The 16834-nt window shown below is 46.0% G+C and overlaps 1 protein-coding gene across 3 annotated transcripts in view; it reads left to right on the forward strand.

The window, feature by feature from the left end:
- Window positions 1-16834, forward strand: part of myo1ea (myosin IEa) — a 157413-nt gene that overhangs the window by 109144 nt on the left and 31435 nt on the right. For all 3 annotated transcript variants that reach the window (XM_078241408.1, XM_078241409.1, XM_078241410.1), the window contains exons 17-19: window positions 396-502; window positions 4200-4298; window positions 8807-8951. In XM_078241408.1, the coding sequence (XP_078097534.1) occupies window positions 396-502; window positions 4200-4298; window positions 8807-8951 (351 nt within the window). The remainder of the gene's footprint in view (window positions 1-395; window positions 503-4199; window positions 4299-8806; window positions 8952-16834) is intronic.

Consider the following 16834-nt stretch of genomic DNA (forward strand, 5'->3'; position numbering starts at 1 on the left):
GCTGATGTTATTCATGAAGGTCCCGCCTTCTCGACCTCGCCGCCCACCTGAGGTGTCATGGTCCTCAGGTTAAAATCACCACCAGTCAGCTCTCTCTCCCCCCAAGGGGAGAGCAGCCGATGGTCATCTGAAACTATGACGACTTTACCTTTATACTTCCGGCAATTTGAAGTGTGACATCTGATGTGCAATTAGCATGCATCAGCTGTGTATATAAGGTTGATAGATAAATCACTGGGTATGTTTCACTGCATTGGCCAATACCCATCAGTGTTTAAGATCCATAGCATGGACACCTATGTCACCGACCCCTTGATAGACATCTTTGGATTCTTGGCTCCATCCTTAAACAGTTGTAGCGTTTTCTGATCATTCTTTTACTTTGCCTCTTTCAGAAACAGGCCAATGACCTTGTGGGAACCCTGATGAAGTGTACGCCACACTATATCCGCTGTATCAAACCCAATGAAACCAAGAAGCCCAGGGACTGGGAGGAGAGCAGGTAACATTGCCTACAGGGAGGTTAAAATGGCTGACCAGGTCATCGCATCAATCTCCAAATCAGTAACCCCTTCAATATTCTTTTATTCTTCCTGCTTCTCTGAAGATTCTAAACTGTGCAAGGGTCCAAGTCCACAACTTCTAGCTCCCATTCAAGTGTCAACAGATTTCTTGATCGTGGGCTGTCCCCAGCATACCCTGATCGTGGTCTGACACCTATAGTCACGTATGTTCCAGCACAAGTCATTGGATAGTATAATAACTCCAGGAGCCAGCTGTTAAAGGAAAGGTGCTTTATTGCACAAAATAAAGTAAAGCACAAACCATAAGCCTGTGGTGAACACAAACAGGTGCCAACCGGGACAATACAATAATGGACCCACTCCGGGGCCTGCTTTATAAAGGGCTCAGCATTCGAGCTCCACCTGGTAAGGTAATCACCAATCACCAGGGAGCTCAAATACTACAAGTCCTACAGAGGTTCAGGGATTTCCCCGTGCAAGTCCTGGGGGTTATCGCAGAGGGTCGTCAGGAGCAGGGAGCCTGGCGAAGTGCACCACTTAGCAACTTGAGATCAGTTGTAACAAGCCGATTGCCATCTCAGCGGAGGTCAACAAACTCGAGCTCAGATTGTGGTTTGAACCGTGTTGAAATGTAGTTGTTGACTGCCAAAGTTCTTCCCACTTTTATTGCCCCTGCGCACGTGACATTTATCACAGAAGAATAGGCTGTGCAAGGCTGCCGTGTCCCTGTGAAGCTACGCAGCTCTGTGGGAACGTTGGGCTTCAGGCCTTCCTGGCGTGTTGATTGTTAGTGGTACAAATACTGCTGCTTTCAGTCAACATGAGTGCCAGCTGTGACTCAGCAAAGGTGCACAAACTTTCCGCTAGATGTCGCTGTGATGTGGTGGGTGTTGATTCCAAAGCACTTGAGAGTGGAACTGTTCAGAACATCCTTAAAAAAACGTAGACTTCTCTGCAAGGCCTTCCTTCAGTAATTGCAGGTAACGTTATATCCTAAATATATAACCAACCTCTGTACTCCGGAGTCCAGTACCGGGAGGTTATGAGGCTGCTCTGTCAGAACACACGAAGCTGGAACTGGAGCTGGCCATTCCACCCTTTGAGGCTTCTCCACAATTCATGGTACCACAATTCCCGCACTTCCCCCCCCACATCCCTTCATTTCCCTTGTGCCGAAAAATCCATCAACCGCTGTCTTCAACATATCCAAAGTGTGGACATCCAATGGCTTCTGGGAGCAGAGAATTCCAAGTATACTGGCCGGAATTTTATCGCCTTGTCCTCCCCAGAATTGGGGCGGGCGAGGCTCACAGAATGGAATTCTCCGTTGGCCCCGGGCAGCGACTCTTGGCCGAGCGAGGTCATAAAATTCCAGCCGCTCAGTCCTTTGAAGATATTTCTACTCATCTCAGCCCTGAAATGGCCAACCCCTTATTCCAATTCTGTGATCCCAATTTCTTGATTCCCCAGTCAGGGAAAACCAGCCCCAAGACCGGAAAATCCCACCCAAGGTCAGCGGACCTTTGCGTGGTCCGTGTCTCGCCTGCTACGATTCCCATGGTGGTCCGGATGGGAAAGATCCAGCCATTGCCTCAGCATCCACCCGATCAAGCCCCTTAAGATTTTTTAATTTTCGATTACATCACCTCTCATTGTTCTAAACGCCGAGGGAATATAGACCTAGTCCACTCAGTCTCTTCTCATGTGCCAAACCCCTCATCCCAGGAACCAGCCTAGTGAACCTTTGTGGCATTCCTGCCAGGGCAGCAATGTCCTTCCTTAGGTAAGGAGATGAAAACTGCACACACTACTCCAGGTGTGGCCTTGCCAATATCAAATGTAGCTATGTAGGGTGACACGGTGGCACAGTGGTTAGCACTGCCACCTCACAGCGCCAGGGACCTGGTTCGATTCCCGGCTTGGGTTACTGTCTGTGTGGAGTTTGCACGTTCTCCCCGTGTCTGGGCGGGTTTCCTCCGGGTGCTCCGGTTTCCTCCCACAGTCCAAAAGACGTGCTGGTTAGGTGCATCCGCCATGCTAAATTCTCCCTCAGTGTGCCCAGACAGGTGCCGGAGTGTGGCGACTAGGGGATTTTCACAGTAACTTCATTGCAGTGTTAATGTAAGCCTACTTGTGACACTAATAAATGAACTTTAACTTCAAATTTTTTCAAGATATGTACATGTCTATCATGTAACCAGAGAGAATTGCATCAACCCAGAAAGCAAGGCAGAAGGTGGCCCTAACCCTTTAATGTCCCACTGTCTTAGAAGGCATGTTTAAAAGGGAGGTAATCGTTAAAAAAAACTATTATTACAATTTATTCCTTCATGCTGCTGTATCGATAGACTGGCTCCTTTTTTAAGAATGGTGTACATGTTCAAATGCATTATAATTGTCATCAGAAACAAGACAGCAATGATGCAGAGGAAAACCCATCACCAGCCTTTGAATCTATTGTAGTCATTTGGGTCTTAAAATGAGGCCATGGAAAAAAGTTTTGTGTGTTTGAAATTTCTTCCTCTGTTACTTTCGGCCCATCATTGTAAACAGGTTAACTTAGCCTCTGTAATAAATAGAATCAAGCATAGAATCCCTACAGTGCAGAAAGAGGCCATTCAGCCCATCGAGTCTGCACCGATACTCCGACGAACCATTTTACCCAGGCCCTATCCCCGTGGTCCCAGGTATTTACCCTGCTAACCTACACATCTTGGGACACTAAGGAGCAATTTAGGATTGCCAATTCACCTAACCTGCCTGCACATCTTTGGACTGTGAGAGAACAATTTCAGGTAAACTTGATACGCATTTGTATGTAATGGAAGAGCATGTATTGATACAGCATCATTCACATCTTCAGAGAATCTCAAAGTGCCCCACATACAATTAAATACATTTAAAGTTCGGTCACTATTGCAATGTCAATGTTGCAGCTAGTTCTGATGTAGCAAGTTCCCCACAAAAAAAAAGATAGATACTTAGGTAGTGGTTGAAGGATAAGTACTGTTCAGGACACCTCCCCTGCTCATCTTCGAATACCATAGGCAGACAGTACCTCAGTTAATATCACTTCTGAAAGTCCAGCAGCGTAGCAGAAAGTCTCCCTCAGGTTTAGTGCTCAGTTCACTGGGGTAAGGGGTTGAACCCACAAACTTCTGACTCAGAAACAAGATGGCTACCATGGAGTCAAGGCAGCACCAATTGGTGTCCCGTGGCGTAATAGCCCTGGAATTTTTCAGGAGAGTAATATTCTTTGATTTATGATCATAAAAATAGGACATTTAGAAATAGGCAGCTAACGATTTCATTCCAACTAAAATATTGGCAGCATTTTATGTACGTTGTTTTTACCTATAATAGCTCCAGACTGTGAAGAAACTGTGCTTTTATTGCAGAAAATAAACAATAACCACAAGCCTGTGGTGAACACAACAGGTCCCAACCGGGACTAAAATGTTAATGGACCCTCTCAGGGTCTTGCTTTATACAGGGCTCCCTATACAAACTCCACCTGGTTGGCTAATTATCAATTCCCAGGGAGCTCATATTCAACTAGCCCAACTGGGAGGTCAGTTAGTGATTCCCCATGCAGATCATGGGGGTTATCACATTACCAAAATGAAATACATCTTCCTTCTGTTCTACCATTAATGTTTGTCATTTTCTTTTTAGAGTTAAACACCAAGTGGAGTATTTGGGTTTAAAGGAAAACATCAGAGTTCGACGAGCAGGCTACGCTTACAGACGAGCTTTTAAGAAATTCTTGCAAAGGTGAGACTTACCGTGGGAGTCACATTTTGCTCGCTGTTCGCTGCCTGTTTGATTTGATTTGATTTATTATTGTCACATGTATTAACATACAGTGAAAAGTATTGTTTCTTGCGCGCTATACAGACAAAGCATACCGTTCATAGAGAAGGAAAGGAGGGGGTACAGAATGTAGTGTTACAGTCATAGAGAAAGATCAACTTAATATAAGGTAGGTCCATTCAAACGCCTGACAGCAGCAGGGAAGAAACTGTTCTTGAGTCAGTTGGTATATGACCTCAAGAATTATGCTGGCTGCTTTGCCGAGGCAGCGGGAGGTGTAGACAGAGTCAATGGATGGGAGGCTGGTTTGTGTGATGGATTGGGCTACATTCATGACCTTTTGTAGTTTTTTTGTGGTCTTGGGCAGAGTAGATGCCATACCAAGTTGTGATACAATCAGAAAGAATGCTTTCTATGGTGCATCTGTAAAAGCTGGTGAGAGTCATAGCGGACATGACAAATTTCCTTACTCGTCTGAGAAAGTAGAGGTGTTGGTGGGATTTCTTAACTATAATGACGGCATGGGGGGACCAGGACAAGTTTTGGTGATCTGGACACCTAAAAACCTGAAGCTTTCGACCATTACTACTTCATCCCCGTTGATGTAGACAGGGGCATGTTCTCCTTTACGCTTCCTGAAGTCGATGACAATCTCCATTTTGTTGACATTGAGGGAGAGATTATTGTCGTAGCATTGGTCACTTTGTAGTACCTCCCTCAAATGGACACCTTGTGAGTTGAAACAGTGAATTCACTATAGGTACAATTACAGCTAAGCCCAACTCTGTCCATGCCTGATAGCCCCATAAGCGTACTTTCCAGTGGTCAGAAAGAAAGGAACCTGCTTTCGCATCTTCGGGATGTCCCAGAGTGCTTTAAAACCAGTGGATTGCAGTCACTGTTGTTAAGAGCAGCAGATGTGCCACACAGCCAGGTCCAGAAATAGCAATGGAGTTGGTTGTCAGGTAATCTGTCCTTGCTGGGCTTGGTTGAGGAAGGAACATTGACCAGGAGAACATTCAAAGAACAATTTCCTCCTCTGCCATCATGCCCTTTGCATCCACCTGCTTGCAGAATGAGCCTTGTTTGACAATCTGAAAAACAGCACCTCTGACAATGCAGCACCCTCTCAATACTGCGCTGAAGTCCTCAGATATATATTTTGAATTCGCAGTATGTTTTGAACCCATAGCCAGAGGTGAAAGCTCTACCAATTAAGCTAGGTTAACGAGAAGTACTAACCTAAGGCTGCCGAGGCCAACTGTAACATTGTCCATTTTGACATTAGCTGATTAAGCTCATATTGTTGAACTTGAGAATCTCTTGGTCCGTGTGACTCTGAACTGAAAGGCCAGATTAGGTCCATTGTGTAAAGAATGATATGACACGTGTCTGTTAAACCCCGGCCATGGACAAGAACCGGTTCCAATGAATACAATTATTTTACCAGTATGTTTTTTACTGCTGAATGCACAGAAAAGGATGGCAGGTCTGCCAGCATCTAGGGAAGAGAAACAGAGTTAATAGGCAGGTTTCCCCGGCCATTCACTCCAGCGGGATTCTCTGCTCCCGCTGCAGTGAACAGAGGTTTGTGGCTGTTTACCCGATTCTCCATCCTCTCTGGCAGCGGCGGTGGGGCGTGACCGGCCAGAGAATTCCGGGCAACGTTTTGAGTTCTTAGACTCTTTGTCAGAATTGATGATTGCCCCGAAACCAGAAAATTCCACCCGAGATCAACGGACCTTTCCATGGTCTGCCCTCGCCTGCTCTGATTTCTGTGGCAGGCGGGATGGCAAAATTCCGGCCAATATCTCACAGATCTCATTCTGGTCTGACACTGAGATAAATCCTACATTGTGAAATTTATACCCTCATGTTTAGTGTAAATAAAAATCGCCAACTTTATTAAGCCTGACAAGGTTTGGACAGGTAACCGTTTGATCAACTTCAAATGCGACTAAGTTGCATTTATTCTTGTGATTTGGATGATTGTATTAAAGTGCTAAGCACAAATATTAGGCTCTGTATTTAGCGGGTCTAATTGAGTCAAATGTCTGTAACTTGGTCCTTTCCATTCAATCCAGAGTAGGAACTATTGTTAATTTCCTCATTGTGTAACATCACCGTGACATTTTTGATTTTGTACCAGCCAGTTGTTAAAAATGGCCATTGACTAAACTAAAGCTATAGTTTGTTATTTCAATGTGTTTTTGTTCGCAGTGTTTCTTTTAAAATGTGACTGTTCTCTCTTTTAAGTAATTCGAGCAAAAACTCTTTGTTCTTTTAGTTCCTGCTGCTCTACGAAGAGTTCCACAGACATGAAGTCCTTGTATTTCTTGTGCTGTGATTCAAAATAGCATTCTGCTATCGAAGGGCAAGTGAAGAGTGTTGCCATTCGCTTTGCCTGAGTTTTTCTTTTAATGAATGGCCAATGATGTTGAGAAGATAGGTTTAGTACTTCACTAAATTCTAAGAATACTCTTAACTTTACGGGACTGTTTGAACCGGTCGGGAGACTGATATACTGTAAATTCTGATTGCCTTATTCTCCAGTTTGGGTCTTAATCACCATTTTTAAACCTCTTTTCTTCCAAATAAATTTGATTAGCAGTGTTAACCTGAAGCCTGTGTATAATTGATCTGTTGGTGTATAGCCAGCTGAATCCTTGATTTGAGTTTTCTATGTGTATCATAGAATCTCTACAGTGCATCAAGCCTGCACTGACTACAATCCCACCCAGGCCTCATTCCTGTAACCCCACATCTTTACCCTGCTAATCCCCTGACACTGATTGGCCAATCAACCTAACCCGCATATCTTTGGACTGTGGGAGGAAACCGGAGCACTCGGAGGAAACCCACGCAGACACGGGGAGAATGTGAAAACTCCACACAGACAGTGACCCGAGGCCGGAATTGAACCCGGGTCCCTGGCGCTGTGAGGCAGCAGTGCTAACCACTGTGCCACCCTGCCGTGTGAACCGTGTAAATGAGTGTAGGAGTGTAGCAGGATTCTACATTTTATACGTTCCTGAATTCTGGACGGGTAGAAAACAAAAAGAAGCAGATTTCAAAAACTGTTGTTGAACATGAGAATTATGTGAAAGAACATGGTTGGCACGGTAGCACAATGGTTAGCACTGCTGCCTCACAGCACCAGGGACCCGGATTCAATTCCAAGCATGAGTGACTATCTGTGTGGAGTTTGCACGTTCTCCTTATGTCTGCGTGGGTTTCCTCCAAGCTCCGGTTTCCTCTCACAAGTCCAAGGATGTGCAGATTAGGTGAATTGGCCATGCTAAATTCTCCCTTAGATGTGTAAGTTAAGAGGATTGATGATTACGGGTGAGATGCTCTGTCAGAGAGTTGGTGCAGACTTGATGGGCCGAATGGCCTCCTTCTGCACTGTAGGGATTCTATTCCACGAACTTGAATCCGTAACAGATACAAAATATACAGTACAAATGATTATGACTGCTAAATCGAGTAAAAAAGTTCCGAGCAAATCAACCAAATCAAATTATGAATGGAATACTTTGATTTTATCTCGCAGCCTTTCAATGAATAACTGTTTAGTTGAATTTTTTTGTTTAATTCTGTTTTTGAGATTAATTATCCATGGGTTACACTTCTTTTGTTTCTTTGTTGGATGAATTGTAACAACAAAACCTAAAGCATAGACTGATAAAGCACAAAGGGCCTCCATTCAGCCCATCGGGTCTGTGCTAGCTCTTTGGCAGAGCTATCCAATTGATCCCAATGCCTGTTCTTTCCAGGTAGCCCTGATTTTTTTCCCTCCTTCACTCTGTTGAATGATACCACTGAATGTATTTCCACCACCCTTTCATACTGTTTTTGAAAAAAAAATTCTTCCTCATCTTAAATATGTGCCCTTGGGTCACTGATCCCTCTGCCACTGGAAACAATCATTCCTTATTTTACTCTATAAAAACCATTTATACTTTTGAACTCCTCTAGCATATTCTCCCTTAACCCTCTCTGTTCAAAGGGGAATAACCCCAACTTGTCTAGTCTCTCCACCTGACTCTCATCCCTGGTACCATTCTGCTGTAAGTGCAAAAGAAACTTAGAATCATAGAACCCTACAGTGCAGAAGGAGGCCATTCAGCCCATCGAGTTTGCATCTCCTCTTCGACAAAGCATCCCACCTAGGCCCTATCCCCACAACCCCACGTATTTACCCCACTAATCCCTCTAATCCACATTGGGATTTAGAGCGCATTTTTATAAATAAAAATTTCTAACGGGTTACAAAGCCAGAAATCTTTTATAGTTTGCTTAATTTCCAAAATATTGATCCATAGGTTGGACATGGTAAGTAGCATCTGTTACTTTTTATTTTATCTTGAACAAAAACTGTTTCGTTCCAAGGCTGAGCAAATTAAAGTTGCTTTTGTTTCTTTTTTAATTCATTCTACCATTCTGTGTGGAACCTCACCTTGCTGTAGGTACGCCATTCTGACTAAAGAGACATGGCCTTCGTGGAGAGGAGAGGTGAAGCAGGGAGTTGTCCACCTCCTGAGATCAGTCAACATGGACCAGGATCAGCACCAACTGGGGAAAACCAAAATCTTCATCAAAGCCCCTGAGTCTGTACGTCAGCTTTTTGTACTTCATCTCCTGTTTCTAGTTAGTGATTGTTAGAATGTAACCGGTGACCGCTTTGTCCTGGATGTATTGTGAGCAATGGTAACAAGCTGTAAGAGTCAGCTGACCCAGTAAACCATGGAACCAATTACAGAATGATGTGATGATCAGCTGACCAGCTGTCTCACCATAAATAAGAACCCGTTGGGAATTGTGGGGGAACTTGGATTGGCCCAGGGCGAGGCCCCAAGTTTGGAGTTATGAAGTTTCTTTGATTTCTCAATTGGAGTAAGTTTTGTTATATGTTTATTGTCTGCATTTGAAGAGTTCCTTCTGGAGAAACAGTGATCCGGGGTGGGATGTTTGCTCTCTCTGGTGGTGAGCTTGAAGGCGGGAAGTGCATTTACTTAGGCAGAGCCGTGACATACTTGAAACCCACTGCCTTCCTGCTCCCACCAGGACTAAGTTCTAGACTGAAAGGCCCAAGGTTGTATTCCCATTGTCAATTTTTTTTAACTTGTTCAGGGGATGTGGGCGTCGATGGCTGGACCAGCACTTACTGCCCATCCCTGAGGGCATCGAAGAGTCAACCACATTGCTGTGGGTCTGTAGGCCAGACCAGGTAAAGGTGGCTGATTTCCTTCCCTGAAGGACATTAGTGAACCAGATGGGTTTTCACGACAATTGACAATAGTTTCATGGTCTTCAGTCGCCTTTTAATTCCAGGTTTTTATTGAATTCAAATTTCACCATCTGCCGTGGTGGGATTTGAACCCAGGTCCCCTGGATCTAGAGCTAGATCCCCTGGGTCTCTGGGTTACTAGTCCAGTGACAATACCACTACGCCACTGCCTCTCCTATTTGAGGTCCTTTAGGGGCCAACTAATAACCACTTTAGGGCCTCATCCTGCTGCCTTTGGGGTTAACCCAGCTTCAGGCTGGGCTGTCGCCATGTGGCGGGCACAACACGTAAACCTGCATGGGTCGCTTGTCATCTTTGGTGGGGGAGAGGGGTCACTCGATCAAAGGCAATCAGCACCCTCATCGAGAGACTGGACATCAGGAAGGTGGGGTGGCCTCTGACAGCAACCTCCGGCCCCTCTGGGCCCCTGTCCCCACAATCCACCCCTGCCTGTGGAAACCCCTCCTTAGCATTACTTACCTGCAGCGACCTTGGGATTCGGAGGGGGGGGGCCTTCTGGCAGCTGCCACAGCATCACCCCCCCCCCCCCCTTCCTCAGTGATACTGCTGAGCAGGAACGTCTACCCCTGGGGTCTTGATCCCAGAGGAAAGCCCACCGCTGGCATTGCCACTGCCTGATTGCCATGTAGTTCATTCCTGGAAGGAAGTCTCTTCCCAGCTCTCTAGCCGGCAGGTGAGACTCCCATCACCAGAGTGTGACATCCACCCTGATTCCTTTGCCGAAGGACTTCATTTGAAAGGCCAGTTCCGTCCATGGTGCCTTTGTTCCAAGTCAGTAAACCTTTCGGGGTGGTTTCTGCTCTGCTCCAAACAAACAAGTGTAGTGTTCCTTAAATGATCTCTCCCTTTGGGCTTGTGGTGTTATTATTTCACTGGGCTTCCCTTTCTCCCGCAACATGCGACCCAGTAAACTGGATCATTCTTTCCTTAATTTCTATTTGTTTGTCCTTCCAACTGGAATAAATTCTTGCGACAGAATTCATGCGTGGAGTGAGAATGGGGTTTTAGTGGGGAGCATTCAGAAAGTGAAGTGTTAAACTGGTACAAGTTTATTCACACAATCTTCCATTAGCTTGCTCCTCTCGGGATAGACACAACTCTGCTCTGACGGTGACCGAGGTTTTTTATTTGAACTTGGTCTGGAATGTGGGTGGATCTTGTCCACCTCCCCCGCCCCAGAGTAAATGAGGGGGGCAGATTGCAAGCTCTGGAGCTGCGACCTTGAGTTTGGACTGAGGTTGTTCTTGGCTCCAGACTCGAAACCAAGGATTGTCGAGTTGGCCAAAAGGCAGTAAATTGTGATTGCCGCTGCCAAGTTCCTGCAGCTCCCCAGGGATCGACTGCCGATCCTCACTGGCACCATGCCCTCTCAGGATGCAGAGGGAAAAAAAGATTTGATTTGATTTATTATTGTCACATGGATTAGCATACAGTGAAAAGTATTGTTTCTTGCGCGCTGTACAGACGAAACATACCGTTCATAGAGAAGGAAACGAGAGAGTGCAGAATGTAGTGTTACAGTCATAACTAGGGTGTAGAGAAAGATCAACTTAGTGCAGGGTAGGTCCATTCCCTGACGACAGCAGGGAAGAAGCTGTTCTTGAGTCGGTTGGTGCGTGACCTCAGACTTTGTATCTTTTTCCCGACGGGAGAAGGTGGAAGAGAGTATGTCCGGGGTGCGTGGGGTCCTTAATTATGCTGGCTGCTTTGCCGAGGCAGCAGGAAGTGTAGACAGAGTCAATGGATGGGAGGTTGGTTTGCCTGATGGATTGGGCTACATTCACGACCTTTGGTAGTTTCTTGTGGTCTTGGGCAGAGCAGGAGTCATATCAAGCTGTGATACAACCAGGAAGAATGCTTTCTATGGTGCATCTGAGTGTCACAGGAGCCATTCTGGAGTGTAAGTGATCCTCCAAACCCCTCCACATTCAGTCTGTCAATTTGGAAGGTTGCATGTTGAACTGCCCTCAGTCAGTGGCTTGTCAGGAGGCTCAGGGCTATGTTGACTGTGTGTGAATGTGTGGATCATTTCTAACAAGGAATTCAGTGAATTCTGGAAGACTTGCAATTTTATGCCACCTCATGGGGCATGAGTGCCTCTACTTTCTTTTAAATTCATTCGTGGGACATGGGCGTCGCTGGCTTGGCCAGCTCTTATTGCCCATCCCTAGTTGCCCTTGAGAAGGTGGTGGTGAGCTGCCTTCTCGAATCGCTGCAGTCCACGTGCTGTGGGTTGACCCACAATGCCGTTAGGGAGGGAATTCCAGAATTTTGACCCAGCGAAGAGTTATCTACTGGCAATGCACTCTTATCAAGAACTCTTCCAGAGTTACTTTCCTTCCGAGAGAAACAAAGAGAAGCTCCATATCCCCAACAATAATCCTGCAAAATTTCAGAATATCTGTCCACTTCCACATGTATTTAATTTAGTCCCATCCTAGTGTAACTGCGCTTCCGTCTTCCAGTTTCCTGACCACTGCAGTACCAGAATTATTGTATCCCAAGAATTATTTGAACTTCCCATCCCTGCAACCACTGCCAACCGGATATCAATGACTCGTTCAAACTCTGAGAGGAATTCATTCCTGAGTTTGCTTCAGATTCAGAAATCCATCATTCCGGCATCCCTTTTTTTTTTAAAGAAAAAGATTTTTTTCAGCATTGATTTAGTGATGGGGCAGCACGGTGGCCAGTGGTTAGCACTGTACAAAACTCTGGTGCGGCCGCATTTGGAGTATTGCGTACAGTTCTGGTCGCCGTATTATAGGAAAGATGTGGAAGTGTTGGAAAGGGTGCAGAGGAGATTTACCAGGATGTCGCCTGGTACGGTGGGAAAATCGTATGAATAAAGGCTGAGGGGCTTGAGGTTGTTTTCGTTAGAGAGAAGAAGGTTAAGAGGTGACTTAATAGAGGCATACAAGATGATCAGAGGATTAGATAGAGTGGATAGTGAGAGCCTTTTTCCTCGGATGGTGATGGCTAGCACGAGGGGACATAGCTTTAAATTGAGGGGTGAGAGATATAGGATGGATGTTAGAGGTAGGTTCTTTACTCAGAGTAGTAAGGGCGTGGAATGCCCTGCCTGCAGCAGTAGTGGACTCGTCAACATTAAGAGCATTCAAATGGTTATTGGATAAACATATGGATGATATTGGAATAGTGTAGATTAGAGGGGCTTTAGATTGGTTCCACTGGTCGGCGCAACATCGAGGGCCGAAGGGCCTGTACTGCGCTGTAATGTTCTATGTTCTATGTTCTGCCGCTTCACAGCGCCAGGGACCCGGGTTCGATTCCCGACTTGGGTCACTGTCTGTGTGGAGTCTGCACGTTCTCCCCGTGTCTGCGTGGGTTTCCTCCAGGTGCTCCGGTTTCCTCTCATGTCCTGGTTAGGTGCATTGGCCGTGCTAAATTCTCCCTCGGTGTACCTGAACACGCGTGTGGCGACTAGGGGATTTTCACAGTAACTTCATTGCAGTGTTAATGTAAGCCTACCGTTGACACGAATAAATAAACTTTAAAATTTTGATGGGCATCATCACAATTAAGCACAAAATACGTTAAGGTTGGGGGATTTAAAAATGGGCACTGCCGGTGATCGAATTCAATGAGTGAATTCTACTTTACCAGTTGGGACCTGTTTGGGCCAAGGGCCGAATTCACGCTGGGCTTTGCAGTTCAGGTGTCAAACCACTTGCTGCTGGGAGTTCAACCTTTGGGTCTGCAGTTAAATCCGATTTGACCTTGACCCACTTTGTAAACCATGGTTATTGTCCACATTCCTGAGGTGTGAAAGACAGTGGCCGGAATTCTCTGGCCGTTCTCGCTGGTGGTCTTCTGCTCCCGTCACTGGTGGACCCACACCGTGGGTTTCCTGGTGGGGGGGAGGGTGCGTAGAACGGGACACCGTGTTGACGGACTAGAAGTTCCCACCGCTGGTCAATGGCGGGCTGCCCCCACTGCCATAGGGGGCATGGAAAATCCCGCCCAGTGTACGAGAATGCTCTGATTCTGCCCCGCTTTTAAATGGGGTTTGATGACTCCGTCTTCAACAGTTCCACTGGGAGCAGGTTCCACATTTCTCCAAGAGCAGGACTCAGCAACCCGTGACTCCATTACAGAAATGCACATGGTCAACTTTTAAGCCTCCTCTATCGTGTTGCTTTATTTTACAGAAATGAATGTCTTATTTGCGGCTTTCAATACCTCTGTGTGATTCTTCAATATCTTGTTTGTGGCTCCTCCCCATCTTTGCAGTTGTTTAAAGTTTCTTTATTTAATAGTGTCACAAGTAGGCTCACATTAACACTGCAATGAAGTTACTGTGAAAATCCCCTCATCGCCAGGCTTCCTCCCATAGTCCGAAAGATGTGCGGGTTCGGTGGATTTGGCCGTGGAAAATTGCCAATTGTCGTTTCAAAAAGACCAACCAGCAGGCGGGATCTTTTGGCCTCACTCGTCCCGAAACTGTAAAATCCCACCCCAAGGTCAACGCACCTTTCCGTGGTCCGTCCCCTCGCCCGCTCCGATTCCCGTGGCGGGTGGGACGGTTAAGTTTCAGCCCTCCTGTCCCATTTGTAGCACTCCTTTGGAAGAAAAACGTCCGCTGAGACTAACTAGTTAATGGAATGTGTAACATTAAGACAGAGGGATTAGTAAGGTAAATATGTGGGGTTATAGGGATAGGACCTGGGTGGGATTGTTGTCGGTGTAGGCTCGATGGGCCGAATGGCCTCCTCCTGCACTGAAGGGATTCTATGATTCTATGAAATTTGATTTTGTTTCTCTATTGATCCATAATTTGAATAAACGCGTTTTATTTACTGTAAAGATAAGTTACGCATTCCACCAGAGATAGTTGGCAATTTGTGAAGCATTGGCTTGGAAATATTGGCGGGATGTTCCACGCGCCCCGCAGCGTGTTTCGCGGTGGCGGAGGTCGCCCGCCATTGGCCGGTGGTGGAACCTTCCAGTCCTGGCACTGTCGATGGGTTTTCCCATTGTTCGCACCCTCCACTGTCCGGGAGAGGGTGGGGGGAGCAGTGGGACTGGAAGAACCCGCCAGCAGGAACGGCCAGAAAATTCTGGCCAAAGAATTTTTCTTCATGCAGTTGCCAAGAGATTTTAATTTAGGCAACTTTTTTCTTCCCTAAAAGTGCTCTTCAGGTTTAAAAAAAAAAGGCCCCTCCATCCCAAAGAAAAATTTATCCTGATCTAATATTCCTCCAGACTTGTCAACTGCCAACCTGCTGGTCTACGTTCCCAGAATAATAAACCTCCATTGACGATTGTCTCAGTTTTATACATTTCACTCACCAAGTACTCACAGCAGACGATTTGTAATCCTTTTTCCAAAAAGAGTGCTAAAAATCGGACAGGATGTTCGGTCTTTTTGAAACAACAAGTGAAACTGGTCACAAGTTCACGAAGGAAATGACAGGATGCTGAGAAATGCCAGCATGCATCATCAATGAAAGCTCAAGACAAACTTGAGATAGATCTGCCTGGGCAATGGACCAAAACTGTCTGGACTAACCGCTGTAAAATGGTTTTCCTGGGGCGTCATCCATTACAGAAATGCACATGGTCAACTTTTAAACCTCCTCTATTGTGTTGCTTTATTTTACAGAAATGAATGTCTTATTTGCGGCTTTCAATACCTCTGTGTATTTCAGTGATAATACAAGAGCGTTCTGCATTTCATTTGACCCGAGCTTCGGGGTTTAGAAGTAGCACCCACTCCTCCGATAGCCCTTCTGGGTTAAAGCCCAGCCCGGTGTGCTACTGAACCCAATACACTTGGAGAATTCCAGAGCGGCACGGTGGCACAGCGATTAGCACTGCTGCCTCACAGCGTCAGGGACCCAGGTTCAATTCCGGCCTTGGGCCACTGTCTGCGTGGAGTTTGCACTTTCTCCTGCGTGGGTTTCCTCCGGGTGCTCCGGTTTCCTCCCACGCTCCAAAGATGTGCAGGTTAGGTGGATTAGCCGTGCTAAATTGCCCCTTCGTGTCGGGGGGTTAGCAGGGTGAATACGTGGGGTTGCGGATTGGGATTGTGGTCGGTGTAAGCTCAATGGGCCAAATGGCTTCCTTCTGCACTGTAGGGATTCTATGATTCTAAGTCTCTACTGAGAGGATACAGAAAAGATTTACCAGAATGTTGCCTGGTATGGAGGACATTAGCAATGAGGAGAGATTGGAGAAACTTGGTTTGTTCTCACTGGAACGATGGAGGTTGAGGGGCGACCTGATAGAAGTCTGCAAGATTATGAGGGGCATGGACAGAGTGGATAGTCAGAAGCTTTTTCCCAGAGTGGAAGAGTCAACTACTGGGGGGGCACAGGTTTAAGGTGTGATGGGCAAGGTTTAAAGGAGATGTATGAGACAAGTTTTTTTTATACAGGGTGGTGAGTGCCAGGAACTTGCTGCTGGGAGAGGTAGTGGAAGCAGATACAATAATCACTTTTAAGGGGTGAATTGACAAATACATGAATAGGATGGGAATGGAGGGATATGGTCCCCAGAAGAGTAGGGGGTTTTAGTTCAGTCGGGCAGCATGGTCGGTGCAGGTTTGGAGGGCCAAAGGGCCTGTTCCTGTGCTGTAATTTTCTTTGTTCCTTGTTGATCTGAGCCAGACTAACAGAAGATGACAGTTCACCTTCGCCTCCCCAGGCCCAGGGAGAGAAAATACCGTCCGGGTGTAACACTCCTGATTTATCGCCTCTGGATGAGGAAGAGGTTGGGTCAGCTGTGATGCAGCATTGTATCTTTGGCTGTGTAACATGCTGACACCTGTTCTCTATCTTTACACATAGAAAATGATGCTGGGGCCCAGGTATCCAAGAATAATCAGCATTTGTGGAATTGTGCCTGTTATTTTGAAAAGGACTTTGTTGGTCACTCATAACTTTTGTCTTATGCCAATTTAAATATTGCGTCCAGAAAACTATAGCTTTCCTTGTGTGTTGTAAGTTTAGTGGAGGGATGATGATCATTGAGGGTAAAGATTAGTTCTTCTAATTCTGCTTCTGTACGAATCCAAATATCCCATATGTCAATACATATATAGACGATAATGTTAATACATGACTGCATCACCTACCAAAGGAGTTAGTGAGGGGAGAGATACAAAAGGGTCCAGAGGGGCAGTTTTTTCGCACAGAGGGTGGTGAGTGTCTGGAACGAGCTG

The sequence above is a fragment of the Mustelus asterias genome, chromosome 24 (assembly GCF_964213995.1).
Source record: "Mustelus asterias chromosome 24, sMusAst1.hap1.1, whole genome shotgun sequence".
NCBI classification, from domain to species: domain Eukaryota; kingdom Metazoa; phylum Chordata; class Chondrichthyes; order Carcharhiniformes; family Triakidae; genus Mustelus; species Mustelus asterias.